A 13,259-nucleotide genomic window follows, 5' to 3' on the forward strand; every position below is an offset into this window, starting at 1 on the left:
TACTTTTATAATAATATAGATATATAAAAGAAAAAAACATCATAATTCATTTAGAAATGTTTGCATATTGTACCTCCTACGCGTAATTAATCAAGAAACTTTTTGATATTGTAATCTAAAACATTAATTCTTGAAAATTTTAGTTTTGCATGCAATTAAACTTCGAATAAATTTTAATAAATACGTTTTAGTCTTACCAAACAACTTGTATATGTAGATAATTCCATCATTAAGGGTTTCTATACAAGTAATAAATCAAGAACAACTCTTGCTACAATAATTAATCATTAAAACGTGTATTCTTTGAAATATTATTTGGAGGTCATTACTCGTGAAAGCTTAACAGTTAAGAAACTTGGATTCCTTCATCACTGAACACACACACACACACAAAACATTATTTTCATATAGAATAATGCACAAATGATGAAAAAGTTTCAAGAAATAGAGAACTAATAACTTGAAGAGCAATAGCAAGCGAAGATATGGAATTAGATTATAGAAGTTAAGCTCGTGAGAAACAAAACAAGTCGGCCCATATTGGACATCTCATAAATTAACTAATTGCAACGATATGAGGAAGAAAACAGTTTTTTTATTTTCAACTATCGACACTAAAATAAATAAATTCACTCAAAATAATTTCAAAATCAAATATTAAAACAAAATCTAAACATTAAAAAAATAAAAAATAAATAAAAGTTAATTGTTTTTCGTACAAACAAAACAAAACGAAGTGTATGAAGTTTTTGACATAATTTTCAAAATTCAAAAATATACTTTTCTACATTTTTGCTAAAAAGGAAAAAAGAAAAGGGAATGTTAAAAAGAAAAGGAAGAATCGAAATCAAGAATAAAGATATTATCGCCACCTAAATTTGAAAATTAGGCTCGGAGGCTTCCCAAACCAGTTTTATTAGCTTCGGAAAGCCGTTGGAAATCTGAACCTAAGAGCTCTTTCTCTTTTTCCTTTTCTTTTTCTCTTTAGTTCTCATTTTGCTTTCTTATCTTCTTCAGATTCCTTCCTTCATCACAGGCAATCAAAATACCCTTTTCTTTCTGAAGAAAAGAACACAAAAAATCAGGGTTTTATTGAGAATTGAATCTTCTTTAATCCCAGCACTTTTAAAACTTCTTTACTTTAAAACAACTATAGTAACAACTTGCTAATATTATAGGTTTCAGCTTTGTGTTGAACTTGAGTATATGAGAGTTTGTTTCATAGAAACATTTTCTGGGGTTTGAGTTTTGAAGTCATTTATTCACTACCCAATTTGGGTCTTCTTGAATATAGTAAGAATGAAAGGGGATAGAATGGCAAAAAGATCCTCTTTTGGAAGCATAGTGAGAAAGAGGCTATCAGATATAACAAATTCTCTTCCACAAGCACAACATAAATCGCCTATTGATGTCGATAAGTTTTCGCCTGATGTTTCTTCAATGACGGACTACATTAATCATCTCGCCAAAGTATGTTTTCTTGTCTTAATTGGTCATTTCTGATTAATTTTTTTGGTCATCTGGGTCTATCAGAAACACCCTCTCTGCTTTCAAAGGTAGGGGTATGGTCTGCGTACACACTATACTCCCCAGACCCCACTTCATGGGATTAACCTGGGCCTATTGTTGTTGTCCTCGTCGACCTTGCTGTTGTTGTTGCTCTGATTAATTTTTTGGTAATTTGTTTGTAATTTTCTGCTTTCTCTTTTGTTATTTGAATGTTTAAACAGGAAAATGTGGCGTTGGTGAAACTTGTTCAAGACAAAAAGTATGTATATTATTGAATTAGAGTACGCTAGTCTTTTTTTAACATTGTTGTTATGCAATTGTTTGATTTTTTTTAAATATATGGTTTAATTGTGTAAACAGCAAGATTATAGAGTTGAGTGGGATTGAGATACAGAAAATGAGGATTCATCTTCAGAAAATGCAGCTACAGAACTGGAATCTTGCTCAATCAAATAGTCATATGTTAGCGGAACTCAATTTGAACAGGGAAAAGGTAAACCTTTTTTTTTTTAATACTAAAATTGAACTTGTAGAGGCAATTACAACTTGTTGTTAAAGAGGTGTTAGTCATTTGTTTTATCACAGATGAAATCACTACAACATGAGCTTGTTTGCAAAGAAGCATTACTTAAATCGAGGAATTTAGAAGAGGTATGGTTTTGTGCTATCTTTCTTTGGTTACTATCTTTACTGAAAGACCGAGGGTCTGTTGGAAGCAACGTCTCTATCTTCACAAGGTAGGAGTAAGGTCTACGTACACGCTACCCTTCCTAGACCCCACTATGGGGATTGCACTAGGATGGTGTTGTTGTTGGTGTTGGTGTAGTGTCTTTACTGACAGAAACTCTGGAATATATAGAATTTTGGGCTGCAATCCTTCTCTGAAAGAGTTCAGAGATTGCTTTTACATGTCTGAATGTGAAGGAAAGATTGAAAAGTTAATGAACAATAATTAACGTGTTTAGTTCATCAGCTTATCTTATCCGCGACACAATTAATACCTTCGATTAACTGAAGGATTGTATATAGATGTTCGTAACACGCAGCGGAAGACAATAACAATCCTAGGCAGATCTTTTCGTGTTTAAAATTTATTTACATGTCAAAGATTGGATCTGAGACGTACCTGGTGCAGAGAGTCTCGTTTCAAAATTTCTTCGATAATGCGAAGACTCTATGCGTATTCACACCGAGACCGATCCTTGCTATCAACTCTGTTGGAAGCAACGTCTCTATCTCCACAAGGTAGGAGTAAGGTCTACGTACACGCTACCATTCCTAGGTAGGAGTAAGGTCTACGTACACGCTACCATTCCTAGACCCCAGTATGGGGATTGCACTAGGATGGTGTTGTTGTTGGTGTTGGTGTAGTGTCTTTACTGAAAGAAACTCTGAAATGTATAGAATTTTGGGCTGCAATCCTTCTCTGAAAGAGTTCAGAGATTGCTTTTACATGTCTGAATGTGAAGGAAAGATTGAAAAGTTATTGAACAATAACTAACGTGTTTAGTTCATCAGCTTATCTTATCCGCGACACAATTAATACCTTCGATTAACTGAAGGATTGTATATAGATGTTCGTAACACGCAGCGGAAGACAATAACAATCCTAGGCAGATCTTTTCGTGTTTAAAATTTATTTACATGTCAAAGATCGGATCTGAGACGTACCTGGTGCAGAGAGTCTCGTTTCAAAATTTCTTCGATAATGCGAAGACTCTATGCTACCCACACCGAGACCGATCCTTGCTATCAACTCTGTTGGAAGCAACGTCTCTATCTCCACAAGGTAGGAGTAAGGTCTACGTACACGCTACCCTTCCTAGACCCCACTATGGGGATTGCACTAGGATGGTGTTGTTGTTGGTGTTGGTGTAGTGTCTTTACTGAAAGAAACTCTGAAATGTATAGAATTTTGGGCTGCAATCCTTCTCTGAAAGAGTTCAGAGATTGCTTTTACATGTCTGTATGTGAAGGAAAGATTGAAAAGTTTATTGAACAATAACTAACATGTTTAGTTCATCAGCTTATCTTATCCGCGACACAATTAATACCTTCGATTAACTGAAGGATTGTATATAGATGTTCGTAACACGCAGCGGAAGACAATAACAATCCTAGGCAGATCTTTTCGTGTTTAAAATTTATTTACATATCAAAGATCGGATCTGAGACGTACCTGGTGCAGAGAGTCTCGTTTCAAAATTTCTTCGATAATGCGAAGACTCTATGCGTATCCACACCGAAACCGATCCTTGCTAGATCAATGAAACCCGCGAACAAATTGAATGAAGAATTACTATGCTGAAATTTTCTCAAAACCTTCAGCTAATAACAAGAAAATATCTCCATTCGTTTGCGGCTCTTTTTAAGAGAATTGTCTTATAACCCCGTTATTTGTTTGTTATCTGTATATATATAATAAACACCAATTCTTTCCCTATTTGGTTATGGAAAACCAAAGGCGGTGATTTATGAGACCAATTCTCAAGTGAACCTTTCCATAAATTGTTTATTTAAAAACATAAATCCTATTCTCAATAGGATGAGGCGGCAGACATGTCCTTTAAGGACTTTCGTGGTGATCCAATTTTGGATCTTTACAAACGAATCTTTGTTAATATTTACATATATCTTTATATAAATAAATGTATTAATTATAAGCACCAAATATATATATCACATATACATATTTCAAACCAAGAGATCTAATTCAATTCTAAATAGAAAACTTCAATTTATTCACAATATTTCATTTGGACTAATAACTAAATTTATTTGATATTAAATTCTTTAATTTAATTATCAAATAATAAAGTAATTAATCATTTAGCAAAGACTAGAACACTAACGTGTGCGACCCCATATGTTCAATACTAAACCGGTAAATTGATCACATCAATATACTAATCAAGGGTGGCTTCTAGCAACACTCCTTAACGACCGGATAGCATGAAGTATACAATTTACTCTCAAAAACCAGTAGAAGAATAATGTAATAATTCCTTCTGTCCTTATAGCTCTGGATCACCCTAGGATATGGTTCGACTATCAAATCTTAATAGGCGACCAACTATATGTTCATTCATGTCAAATATAAATAGACCATTGAATGACCTAAGAAACTCATTTGAACTATATGTTCATGTCTTAATTTGGTCGTTTATAATTCATTACAACATAGAGCTTAAACTCATTACCAAGAGTTGACAGATTTCATCTTGATCAATCACTAATTCTACAAGTATTTAATCGTACCAAAGCATAATAAATAACTTGTCACGATCTCAGGTCAAATGAAACTTTTACATCACATTCTTCAAGAGAATATCCTATTGACAGTTTATGGTAATTCTAACCATTAGGAATTATCCAATGAGTCGGTTCAATGATCATATCTCATCTTCTATCTATGTAATTTAGTTAATGAGATCAACTAATCTTTATCCCATAAAGACGATCACATAAATATTGATCTAACTGGATTACTAATGTCCAAATTAATAATCCTACGATCAAGAACAAATTTAGATTACATTATAAGAAACTTTACTCTCATTATCATGATCTCCATCACAATGTCAAGTCTCAAAATTTAATCAAGGACGTTATCAAATTAATCAAGTAATTAATAACAATGATAAAAGAATATCAAATGCCATATATATTTTATATCAAATAACGTTCACAAAAATATGTTCAAATCATCAAATATGATATTGTATCTAGGGCATCTACTATATCCCTATCATTAACTCCTCAATGAGTTGATAAGCTCTGGCAATAATATCTAGTAGGAATAATAATATTAACCTAAAGATTCACTTACAAATTGTTTTGAACAGAAGCCTGGTTAGATCAATTTAATACTAGTAAAAATTCGTTTGGCTCACCTATGGCCATTGTTGTATGAAAGCTTCAAGTGTAAATTAGAAGCCTTTTTTCCTTGTCACAGTCTTAAATGTAAATAGGATGAGGCTAGTGCTGCTTTTGATATCGATGTTTAGAGGCATAAACTTGTATCAACTTCTTGTAATTGCAGGAACAAGAACAAAGGAACCAGTTAAAGAATAGCTTGCAGGTGTAGTACTGAAAACTTTGAAATTGTTCTTGGTTGCAATAAACATTCTTCTAACTCTCGGACTAGATTTTCGCATTTTTGGCTCTAGGATGAAGAAGAGTTCATGGCTGTAGACTCTCAATTGAACAAACATAGCAAGCCTAAAAATGGTAACAGACGCCAACGTGCAACAAGAAGTCAATGTAATTGCCAAACTTCTACTAATTGCGCATTTGATTTCTAATTCATTTTTGTATTCCCTAACCTTTAAGTAATCTTTCAGCTATGGGACATACAACAAGCTCTCAACAAGGTGCAGAGAAAGAAGCAGCAGAAAACAAAAGGTTCAGTTTTCTTTACAGCATAAAGCTCATTATACATGAATTTTTCTTGGTATTATAGGTATTGGTTTGTTCCACATTAGCTTATACACGAACGTTAAATAGTTTTGTTGTTCGTTTTCAGGCGATGTTTGAGAAGAAAATCGACTAATAATTCTAAAATCCAACAATCAGAACCAGCAGCAGAGGATTTGTTCGAATTAGAAGGCCTAGCTGTACCCTTTAACAGTCCAGTTCACGAAGACGATCTACCATTGCCTTACTCTAGCATTGAAGAAGTGATGAAAGATGAGAAGGATTCCTCAGAAAATGTAGCTCAACTTTCGCGGAGGGCTTCTGTTGGAAGACCATCGCGTAAAGCAGCTGAGAAAGTTCAGTCCTACAAAGAGATTCCAGTTAACATTAAAATGAGAAGATGAGCTTTTTATAGAGCTTTTGAATATCATAACTCCACATATGTAAGCTGTGTTTTATTCTATGTTAATCTGTTTTATGACACTATTGTAAAATCTTGTAACTTGGGAAAATTAGTTAAATCTTGTAACTTGGGAAAATATGGTTAGTTGTTTTAAGAAAAGGAGCACTTTCCTTCCTTCTTTCTATCTCTCCTAACAACTTCAAAGCAAGAATCAAGTTAGCTAGTCACTTGCTATATTTTAGGCCCATGATGATTGTTTAACCCAAAAATAACCAGATTTGCAAGTGGTCATTCAAAAATAGTCAGATTTACAAGTGGTCATTCAAAAATAGTCACAGTTTCAAAAGTAATCGAAATTTAGCCACTTGTAAAATATTGTTGGAACTTTCCATATTGCAGCAAAATAGTTCAGAATAAGTAGTGGCTAATTTCTAGTTTAGAATTTCAGGACAAAATAAGTACTGACTAATTTCGAAATATATCTGAGAATGGTTATATGTGCAACCCCTTATTTCAGGACAAAATAAGTACTCCAGAGTCACGTACTTATTTTGACTTCTTAAAGGCTATGGACTTATTTGCAGGAATTAGTTAACCAAGTCTTAAATTTAGGGAGAGTTTGATGTTTAACCAGGTCCTAAACATTAGTCGTGCCAGAATTTATGAATTAGGGAGAGTTTGATGTTTAACCAGGTCGTAAACATTTATGGTCGTGCCAGAATTTTCAAAATTATAATATAATAGTCACTTTCCGCATGTTGGAGTTCCAACATAATATGCTGGAAGTTCATATATAGATGCACAGATCTCCAGTATATATTATGCTGAAACTTTCCATATTGCAGCAAAATAATTTAGAATAAGTAGTGGCTAATTTCTAATTTAGAATTTCAGGACAAAATAAGTACTGGCTAATTTCGAATATATCTAAGAATGGTTATATGTGCAACCCCTTATTTCAGGACATAATAAGTACTCCAGAGTCATGTACTTATTTTGACTTCTTAAAGGCCCCTATAACATGGACTTATTTGCAGGAATTAGTTAACCAAGTCTTAAATTTAAATGTAATATTGTATTTTCCATCACAACAGATATTTTTTAAGCAAATTATGAATTATGGAGAGTTTGATGTTTAACCAGGTCCTAAACATTTATATGCAGTCGTGCCAGAATTTTCAACACTTAAAATTCAAAATTATGACCTAAACCAATTTTTGAACCCATAAAAGTGAAGCACCATAGTGGCTTGTTTTATCAACCTTCAATGACTCGTTAAACCTTCACATTCTAAGGTTTAATTTCACGGATGATCATATTACTGTCAATTTATGGGATTAAAGCCATAATATTTATATTTATTATTATTAGAAAGAAAAAAATTACTCAAGCATGTCTATATATTACAAACTAAAATAATGCCGAAAAAAATACTCTATTAAGCCCCAAAAAAATATAAGTAGGCATTATCATGTAAGTACAATCTCGTAAACAACTCACCTCACATATTATTTGCATGACAAACTCATTTTGTCAACCCAACTTAATATGTCTCCCATTTTAGGCAATTTTATCGTGAAAATAGTACGGGCTAGTCAGTTTCCAGACTGGTCATTGTAAAATAGCCACTATTTTGCTGCAACACGGAAAGTTCCAGCATAATATACTGGAGATTGGTGCACCTGTGTATGAACTTCCAGCATATGATGCTAGAACTCTAGCACACAGAAAGTTCCAGCATAATATACTGGAGATTGATACACTTGTGTATGAACTTCCAGCATATGATGCTGGAATTCTAGCACACGGAAAGTTCCAGCATAATATACTGGAGATTGGAGCACCTGTGTATGAAAATATGCTGGAACTCCAGTATGATAGAGTTCACATGTAAAAATTTCGAACTCCAATATATTATGCTGGAATATTTTTCTGATTTTGAACAGTATTTTCGTTCAGATTTATCTTTGCATGAAAAATTGCTAAAATTCGATTACTCTTAAAACTTTAGCTATTTTTCAATTATCACTTATAAATTCGGCTATTTTTGAATTTCACCCCATTTTATCCGACCAAAACTTCAAGGCTTTTATCAGACCAGAACTTCACATTTTTAATAACTACTTTAGTGCTCCCTCTGTTCCAGTTTATGTGAACTTATTTCCTTTTTGGTCTGTTCCATAAAGAATGAACCCTTTCTAAATTTGGTAACAATTTAGCTTAAAGTTACAACTCTACCCTTAATGAGAAGCTTTTATAACCACACAAATACTCTGGACCCCATTTTGACATGTTTAGTCTACCCTTAATGAGAAACAAATTCCAAAAGTCTTCATTTTTTTCTTAAACTCCGTACCCAGTCAAACAGGTTCAAATAAATTGGAACATTGGGAGTATTATTTTAGATATTCAATTTTTGAACTAATATCCTTACTTTGTGTCCAATCAATGTTACCTTTAACGAGGGCTTTTAAAATGGTTTAGCGCCTACTACTGCCTGGGATTCCAAAGTTAAAAGAAGTGAACTGACGAGCTACCTAAAGAAAGAAATGTAAGAGACTAACCATAGGACCTATCTTTGGGCCCTACATTTGTGGAACCCAATGGTTACTTTATTTAACCCACATAGCTATTAGCCACACTTAGTGGACCCACACGGCATTGAGTTACGCGCGAATTCCTTTTGATGACAGAGCACATAAAACTTTCTTATTTACTCCTATTATTTTAATTTAGATAATATATTTCGTTATCAATAGTGTTTAATTTAACTAAATTTTAAAGTTAAATTGAATTAGTACACCTAAATATTTTAAAATTAAAATTTAGATATTCAAATATTATATAAAAAGTATTATAAATTGTAATTTTTCTCGTATCAATATAATAGTATTTTAAAATATTGGTCAAACTTCACATAATTTAACTCTCCATAAGCGAAATATAAGTATCTAAATTGAAATGGAGGGTTTTTTTTTTTTTTTGAAACGGAGGGTATATGTTTTAATAATTGGTACTAGTAGAATGCTTTATAAATTTAATCGGTACATATTGGTAGTAGCACACCTGAATTTAATGGGTACATATAAATTTTATACCAAATCCATTTAATGCTTCAAGCCTACAACCAATAACCTCGGCTTAGTAGTAATAACTTTTGTTGTCGTCGTGGTTATTAATGTCATTCATTATTTTCTACAGGTCAATAATTTCCGAAATACTTATAATCTCACGTGCTGTCTCTATAATTTGACACTTTGATTTTATGAAAAAGGGTCAAATATACTCATGTACTATCAGAAAAGATTTAAATGTACTCATTGTTATACTTTGAGTCTATATATATCTCTATTGTTATACTATTACTCCAAATATACCTATTTCACATTAAATTTATTCAAAGTGGACATTCAATCCTACGTGGCACTGACATTTGATGAGGTGGATGCCCAAAGTTGGGCCGATTTTAGGCCAAATTGATCAATGAGTAATTTTGCTAAAATGTATTTAAAATATTTTTTTGTTCGATATCATATATATGACCATAACAAAAGAAAAAAGTCTTATTTGATAATTAGATAATTTATAAGAAAATAATACAATTTATAAGAGTTGGACGGGTTGAACTATGATCCAAATTTTAGCCCAACTTGACTCGTGTCATCTCAGCCCAAGTTACTAACCCGTCCATTAATTGACTCAGCCTATTTTGACCCGTCCAAAATCAGCCCAACCCGCCAATTTAACAAAATTACCCGTCTATTTAATGACTCATCCTATTTTGACCCACCTAAAATCTGTCCAACCATGCCCATTTGATACTCCTAATTTTGCATTATCAGCTATTATAAACAGAAAAGGGCAAAATATACCTTTGTACTATGAGAAAATATTTAAATATACCCTTCGTTATATTGTGGGTCCAAATATACATCTGTCGTAATATTATTGGTTCAAATATATCCCTCTTCTGTTAAGTTTGTCCAATGTGGACATCAAATCCTACGAGGCAATGACATTTGATGAGGTGGATGCCACATAGTTTGCCACCTCAGCACCTCTTAACCCATTTTACCCCCCCCCCCTTCTGTTTTTTTTTTCACCACTAAAATTTTCTTTCCCTCCACCACTATCGTCACCATTACCGTTACCATAAAAAATATTGTATTTTAAATTTTAATCTTTTATATATAGATTTGGGGCGCTGAGGTGGCATACCATGTGGCATCCACTTCATCAAATGTCAGTGTCACGTAGAATTGGATGTCCACTTTTGACAAACTTAACAGAAGAAGAGTATATTTGAACGAATAGTATTACAGTAGGGGTATATTTGTAACCAAAGTATAACAAAAGGTATATTTAAATATTTTCTCATAGTACATGTGTATATTTAGCCTTTTGCCGTATTATAAATGAATCGGGTATAAAAATATAAAGATGTAGTTAATGATTCGTTTTTTACAGGTTTAATAAATTCAATAGAGAAAATTTTAATTTCCGAAATACTTATAATCTCACGTGCTGTCACTATAATTTGACAATTGATTTTAAGTTAACCAATAACCATGATAATTAAAAAAATCCATACATGTGCAAAAACCTGAATTATGGTTTTCATTGTGTTATACCTCGTCCGCAGGTGGGCATATAAAGATTACATCAAAGCTAAGCAGCCATGATTTCATTATATTAAAGGTGGGGTATCTTTACTCATATTTACCTCCAGCACCTCTATCTTCTGTTAATAATTACCATAGGTTATTATATTCCTTTACTAATGATATGATGATTACCAATGTTTTTCAAAGCAATAAATTAATTATCATTAATGCCCCCATAATATACTTTTTGCATGTGAAAGTAGTCATGGTTCTACGCTCTTGTAATTATGTTTTCTAAGATTGAATCGAGATTAATTAGAACGTCTCTTAATACCATTATTTGTAGCTTACTACATATTACTCTGATCATGATTTACTCGTTAATTTATATCACATGATATATTTCTGAGCAATTATTTTACAACACTCTCAAGTCATCAAGAGTTTTATTGGCATCTGATTAATCTAGAACGTAACATTATATTTTATAATGTGAACTAACGGTGCTATTAATTTAATTACTCATCAATTCTCGTAGTAATGTGTATTAAGATTATTGTCTAAAAAAAAGACAGTTTACTGTACTAAGTTGATGTGCCGCTATATGCACGTGCTTTCAAGAAAATGCTAGATCACATTGGAATAGTTAATTGTATGCAATTTTATCTTGTATTTTTAAGAAAAATTATTTTCATAACTTGAACATGTAACCTCCTTCAAAATACAGTGAACATCGTAGGTGATGTGCTTCCCTGGGTATAGGGGTGACAAAATGGTTAAAAGAAAACAATTAATCATTCATATTATCCATTAAAAATGGGTTGGATAATAATTTTTTTAAAAATGGGTCAAATATGGATAACAACCATATTATCCATTTAGAAAATGGATAACCAATGAGGAACCAATGGATAACCAATGAGTCTAACTTTTACATTTGTAAAGCCTCAAATTGGGGTTCCTCAAGTTAGGGAGACTAAGAATTCTCCCAAAAGTGATCATAGGCAAGAATTCAAATATGGTTACCCATATTATCCGTCGGTTAACCCGTTTTTTATTCGTATTAAATATGGATCGGGTCGGATAATTGATCCGTTTTTTCATTATCCGTTTTCGACCCAAACGATATCCGACCCGACCGTCCGTTTGCCACTCCTACCTGGATACATCAGCTCTAAGACGACAATTTTGTCAAACGTATCGTTCCATGCCACATGATGCTGGAAATCTGGTTACAGAAGAAATATAAACAGAATATATTTTAGTTGAAAAAGAAATTAATATCACCATGTGATAGATCTAATTAAGCTAGTAAATATACTACAAACAATAAAAATAACAACAGTTCATTCGCAAGCAAGTTAAGATCGTTAATATGAATTTTCATTGTTCATATTGTTCTGTTTTAAGCATAACTTGTGCTTAGGTGAGTGATGTTCACGACTATAATTCTATAGTTTCGTATAATATTTGCCTTGCATTTTATATGCTTTAATGATAAATTATATTTTATTTGCGCGTAATGGAGTCTATTTTATGTGTAGGTGAATTGAAGATAAAAGTAGAACAAAAGGGATACTTAAACGTTGAAAGTGTGCTCGAGAACAGTGAAAATGAGAGGCCAGACAAAGGCCAGCTCAATCAGGCTTTAGTCTGGCGAGGCCAGCCAAAAGCTAGGCTGAACCAGGCTTTAGCCTGGCAAGGCCAGGCTGAGGCTGGCGTTAGGCTGGCGACGCCAGGCCTGGGGTCAGGTCCAGTCCGAGTTTTGAAGGCTTGTTTCATCTCCTGGTTTGACTACGACTTGGCCTACACGTTTAGATCTTTTCCTACACATATAAATAGACCTAAAAACGCCACTTTTGGGGAGACAGACGAGAGACGGACAAGGAGACCGACATTAGACGGAGATTCGACCTAAGGAGGCAAGAGCATACTAGGAGCAAGACGGAGAATTCTTCTATGAGTTTTTCACTTCCTTCTTCCTATTTTTCATTATTGGTTATGAATTCTAGTATTGTAGTTTTGCATACTATTATGAATAGCTAATTTGTTATCTAGGGTTTTGATGGAACCTATTGGAGGATGATTTTCCTGTTACGTTAGTATACATTTGTTGTAGCTTTTTCTCTATTTCTTTAACTACGTTTATATTATGGTTGGTTGAAGAGCTCTCAATCGACTGTGCCTATTTAGTGTGTATTACTCAGGAGAGAGTGCATATTTAGGTAGTTGTTGAACAACATCACTCCTAATGTATATGAGGGATCAATACAAAGCGTTTAAAGGTGGGATTAGGGATAACGAAACCTTGGTGCGATACGAGTGAG

The 13,259-nt window shown here is 33.1% G+C and overlaps 1 protein-coding gene across 1 annotated transcript; it reads left to right on the forward strand.

Moving 5' to 3' along the window:
- Positions 1-1,005: 1,005 nt before the first annotated feature.
- Positions 1,006-6,437, forward strand: LOC104237805 (shugoshin-1). Its single transcript, XM_009792029.2, has 8 exons — positions 1,006-1,470; positions 1,731-1,768; positions 1,870-2,002; positions 2,095-2,160; positions 5,552-5,590; positions 5,679-5,772; positions 5,853-5,913; positions 6,035-6,437. Exons 1-8 carry the CDS (start codon positions 1,300-1,302, stop codon positions 6,327-6,329), a joined length of 897 nt encoding a protein of 298 aa, XP_009790331.1. The 5' UTR covers positions 1,006-1,299; the 3' UTR covers positions 6,330-6,437.
- The last annotated feature ends 6,822 nt before the right edge of the window (positions 6,438-13,259 follow it).

This window comes from Nicotiana sylvestris, chromosome 11 (assembly GCF_000393655.2).
Source record: "Nicotiana sylvestris chromosome 11, ASM39365v2, whole genome shotgun sequence".
In the NCBI taxonomy this organism is placed as follows: domain Eukaryota; kingdom Viridiplantae; phylum Streptophyta; class Magnoliopsida; order Solanales; family Solanaceae; genus Nicotiana; species Nicotiana sylvestris.

Coding starts and splice junctions, on each gene's coding strand:
- LOC104237805 (XM_009792029.2), top strand. CDS start 1,300: ATGAAAGGGGATAGAATGGCAAAAAGATCCTCTTTTGGAAGCATAGTG. Junction 2,003..2,094: donor TCAATTTGAACAGGGAAAAG/GTAAACCTTTTT, acceptor GTTTTATCACAG/ATGAAATCACTACAACATGA. Junction 2,161..5,551: donor AATCGAGGAATTTAGAAGAG/GTATGGTTTTGT, acceptor TTGTAATTGCAG/GAACAAGAACAAAGGAACCA.